Consider the following 4,932-nt stretch of genomic DNA (forward strand, 5'->3'; position numbering starts at 1 on the left):
CTATTGAAGAACAATTTTCCTACCTCTTTGAGTTGCAACATTGTCGATGTACCTTCTGAATTCCAGACCACATCGACAACTAATAAGCAGTACCTTGGATTTTGAGAAAATAAAAGCAACCTGTTAAGACATATTTAAAACTCTAGATAAAAAGATAAAACATTGAACAATAGATCACTCTAGATCAATATTCAACTTTAATTTATTCCGATAAAAAATTATACTACACAATTGGTTTCGATGCTAATGGGACATGACGAGCTTTATCTCAAACTTCTGTCCGATTGCCAGCGACAGGCCACTGACGCTGAACACTCCACTCGTCCGGGACTTGGTGCGGGTTGCCTTGAGCTCAACGTTGTTTACATAGACAACTAATAAGAAAATCCTTGGATTTTCAGAAAATAAAATCAACCTTCTAAGACGTTTTTGAAACTCTAGGTCAAATGGTAAAACATTAAAAATAGCTCATAGTTACAATTCCGATGTTGCTAGTTACATATGCTGTGTGAAACCTACGAAGACGTTGATATTTGAGGAAGCAAAAGAAATCAAGGCCTTGTCTTGTTTTGTCAAACGTAAAACAAAATAGACTCTAGCCTAATTTGGTCTATTGGGCCAAAAGGAAAAAGGTCAAATAACAATTTCAGATCAACATACATCTTGTAAGTGAGCGTCTTAGTCTTAGGGGCCACTTAAATACCTATGTTTGCTTTTATGAAATGAGAGTAGAAGCTGCTAGGGGGTCGGATGCACGTTAGAACAGTCACACGATATTATCAATCTTCAACTGGTTGCCTCGCCAACGACGATGATAAACCTCAATTGTCATTTGCTAAAGAACAGTTTTCCTACCCCTTTGAGTTGCAACATTGCCGATGTACCTTCTGAATACCAGCCACATCGACAATTAAATAAGCAGTACCTTAGATTTTGAGAAAATAAAATCAACCTGTTAAGACATTTTTAAAACCCTAGATCAAATGATTAAACATTAAACAATAGATCACTCTAGATCAATATTCAACTTTTATTTATTCCGATAAAAAATTGTACTCCACAATTGGTTTCGTTACTAATGGGACATGACAAGCTTTATCTCAAACTTCTGTCCGATTGCCAGCGACAGGCCACTGATGCTGAAGACTCCACTCGTCCGGGACTTGGTGCGGGCTGCCTTGAGCTGCACGCTGTTTACATAGATAGTGAAGCTCTTTGGTGCGGACGGCAGCCCCATGAAGACCACCTTGCCGATGACCTGCGCCCGACTCGGCGCGTATGAGTTCTGAACCACATGTGAACTCACCTTGGTGGTGACCATGCCTTTGCTTTCCTCCCTGTCGCAGCTGAATCTCACCAGGGTCCAACTGCCTCCCACAGCGCCCATCTCCGGCGAGTCGCCGTCATCCAAGAACAGCTCCCCACTGGCCGTCCCATTCTCCGCGAGCGCCACAAGGAGGTGGAACTCGCTTTGGCGTGCAGCGGACGTGGTGAGGTCGGCATGCTGCAGTAGTAGGATGTTGCCGCCGGCCAGGTGCGCGTTTGCCAAGTCCGCTGGCGCCGGGAGGGTCACGCGCTTGCCGACCTTCATGGTGTAGGCGAGGGAGTAGTCGTAAAGACTGAACCACCGGCCGGCCGGGAAATAGGCGTCCACGGTGGTGGCGCCGGGCTGTAGCACCGGAGAGACAAGCACGCCGCGGCCTAGCATGAACTGCCTGTCCACGCCATAGGTGTCGGCATCCTGCGGGTAGGAGAAGAAGAGTGGCCGCGCGATGGGCGCCCCCGTCATGTGCGCCTCGTACATTAGCGTGTACATGTAGGGCAGTAGCCGATAGCGCATCCCCAACGCTTTCCTCGCCGACCGTGCCGTCGGCTCCCACACATAGAGCTCTCGCCGGAGGGTTGTCTTCTCTGCGTGGGCCCTGGCGAACGGGTAGAATGCGCCAAGCTGAATCCAGCGGCTGCAGAGCTCCTGGGTGGTGTTGCCGTTGAAGCCACAGATGTCGGCGCCCATCATTGGGATGCCGAAGAGGCCAAAGTTGAGGATGGTGTTGATGGATTGCGCAAGCTCGTCCCACCGCGCGACATTGTTGCCGGCCCAGTGCGCGGCGTAACGGCCGGAGCCGACAAAGGTAGAGCGGCTGAGCACGAAGGGGCGGCGTGTGGTGTCCCTGAGCAGCCCGGCGTGCGTGGCCTGCGCCTGGAGGAGGCCGAAGAGATTGTGCGCGTCGTACTCGGACACGCCGTTGTAGTGCACCGTTGAGACCGGCACAGTCCTGTAGTTGATGGGAAGGTGGAAGCCGGAGTTGTTGATGCGGTAGGGCGGGTCGTCCAACTGATTGAGAGGCTGCCACTGCTTGAAGTTGGAGGGCTCGTTAATGTCGCACCAGAGCCCATCCACAGGGATGGTCCGCCGAAACTCAGAGATCTTTCGTGCCCAGTACTGGGTGCTACGTGGGCTCATGAAGTCCAGGAAGTAGACCTCGCCTGGCCACGCCTCGCCTACCAGGTTGGCGCCGTTTCGCTTGAGGAACAAGTCCTCGTGAGGTGCTGCTTGCCGTTTGATAGCCGGGTGTACGGTGACCACGTATTTCTGGCCATTGTTGTGGAGCCGGTCCACGAATGGCCGGAGCTGCTTGGACGGGTAGTTCACCGGATCCAGCGTGAAGTCCTGGTAACCGTCCATGTAGTCGATGTCCGACCAGATCGCCTCCAGTGGGATCCTGGCCTTGGCGTAGCCGGCGACCACGCCATCCAGATCAGCCACGTTCTTGTAGCCATACCTAGACTGGTGGAACCCTACAAGTGCAAGATCGAGTGAGCGTAGCAGAGCAGAGCCAGCATATATATGGATATATGCCTACCAAGAAGGTACTCGTACCGAATGACCAGTAGGGCATGGGGGCAGGGCGGCCGATGAGCTGTGTGTACTGGTCCACGACGTCGAGCGGGGAGGGACCGACGAAGAAGTAGAAGTCTAGCACGCCACCGATCACCTTGTAGGTGACGTAGGATCCGCCGTACAGTATGTCCATCCCATTGCTGTTCAGGAGGAGCACGCCATGCGCGGCACCGCCGGAGCGCACGTCCATGTAAAACGGGTGCGAGCCATAGAGGTTGAGGTCCGGTTGGTCGGACCACGTCACGTCCCCGTTCCACAGCGTGAAAGTGTCATTGTGTTGTAGCCGGAACGTCTGTTTTTTCTGCTCGCCGAGCCCATACAGGGATGCTCGGTCAGCCGGCAGCGCCGATGTCACCTCCAAGTACCTGCATTCCAATTTCATGCCCATCGTTCACTTGCTACTTACAGACCATGGTATTGTTCTACATCGATCTAACTCTTGCGGATCAACTAAGCTACACTAGATAACATTGCAATGGAACACTTGTAACATACCGGTCCTTGAAGACAAGGTTGGCGGAAGTGTCAAAGAGGGTGTCCCCGGTGGAGCGACGGGAGACCGTGAAGCGGAACGGGCTGGGGTGGATGGTGAAGGTCAGGTCGGAAGACGCGCTGGACATGGTGCTGTTGGTCGGCATGGATGGATTGCCTGGTGAGTCGAGCAAAACGTCCTTTGGTTCTGGCCCTGGTGCCGGGCGTGGGATGACGTCTTGGGGGACCTCCCATCGCCGATGGTCAGCATCGGTGATGCGCACGCGTAGCCGGCTATCCGTCTCAAGACTGCCGTCATGACACAAAATTAAGAATCTGTGAGCAAGAACCAACTTATCTAGCTACTCCCTCATTCCATCTATATAGGGCCTAATGCATTTTTCGAGGTTAACTTTGACCAAATATTAGAGCAATAATATATAACATGCAACTTACACAAAGCACACCGTTAAATTCGTATGTGAAAGGAGCCTTCAATGATATAATTTTCACATTGTGCATGTCATGTACTATTAATCTTGTCAATAGTCAAAGACAATCTTAAAAAACGCATTAGGCCCTATATAGATGGAAGGAGGGAGTAGTTGATTGAAATGAAATATCAAACACACTTGCCTTGCGGTTAGGGTGAGACTCTTCACATCAGGCCCAAATTCTGTCGACCCACCGACGAGCTTTAGCTGGGCCGATATCAGCTTCCCCGACTCAGCGGTTGACTCGACATCATAGACTGCACTGCAATGATGGAGGAGGAGCCAGATGAGGATGGTGAGGAGCACGAAATGATCAGTGGATGGCAAGCCAATCGCCATGAGTGGATGGTGCGTGCAACACAAGTGATGTCTAGTATCTGCTGCACACTCGGGGTTATATAGGCCAGCAATCATCTGAAATGTTTGGAAAGTTTTTAATACGTGCCTAGGATTACCTCTAGATAGATAGGCTATACGAGCCAGTACTTCAATGCTTTCAAAGCTAGGGCTTATCGCTTCATACAAATGACTAATTTTTACTTGCTAAAGAAGGAAAATAATTATTGCAAACAAATGTGAACTGCAAATACATGCAGCGTACATCGGGATGAAGAAGCAATTAATTTTAACTTCCTAAAGAAGGAAAATAATTAATGCAACAAAATGTGAACTGCAAATACATGCACTAGATCTGTTTTGAATTAACTGCCATTTTAACTCTGTACTAAGTTAAACTTGGTCTATGCCAAATTTCTACCAGTTTGACCCGCTTAATCGAAATAATACACCAAGATCTGAAAAAAGAAATTTTCTCACATAATACCCATCATGAAATATATGCGCAGAATATATATTTGCCTACTCATGTTGATATTGAGTCATTTTTTTATAAAGAGTAAAGTCAACTTTGTGGCCCTATTCCGATATTTTTAATAGGAATTACCCTATGTGAGATGTATTTATCGGTATCACCCCATTTAGGGTAAGTTGTACCACATTGAACCTTTTTATAAAAATGAGCATGTCTTGTCAAGTGGGTTTTGACCGCCAGGGTACACGTGACAT

General features: G+C 49.1%; 1 protein-coding gene across 1 annotated transcript; it reads right to left on the minus strand.

Moving 5' to 3' along the window:
* Positions 1–1,010: 1,010 nt before the first annotated feature.
* Positions 1,011–3,676, minus strand: LOC123186537 (probable alpha-glucosidase Os06g0675700). The gene is made up of 3 exons (XM_044598286.1): positions 3,398–3,676; positions 2,882–3,267; positions 1,011–2,799 (listed from the first exon to the last, which is right to left on the minus strand). Exons 1-3 carry the CDS (start codon positions 3,538–3,540, stop codon positions 1,076–1,078), a joined length of 2,253 nt encoding a protein of 750 aa, XP_044454221.1. The 5' UTR covers positions 3,541–3,676; the 3' UTR covers positions 1,011–1,075.
* Positions 3,677–4,932: the final 1,256 nt, after the last annotated feature.

Source organism: Triticum aestivum, chromosome 2A (assembly GCF_018294505.1).
Source record: "Triticum aestivum cultivar Chinese Spring chromosome 2A, IWGSC CS RefSeq v2.1, whole genome shotgun sequence".
Taxonomy (NCBI): domain Eukaryota; kingdom Viridiplantae; phylum Streptophyta; class Magnoliopsida; order Poales; family Poaceae; genus Triticum; species Triticum aestivum.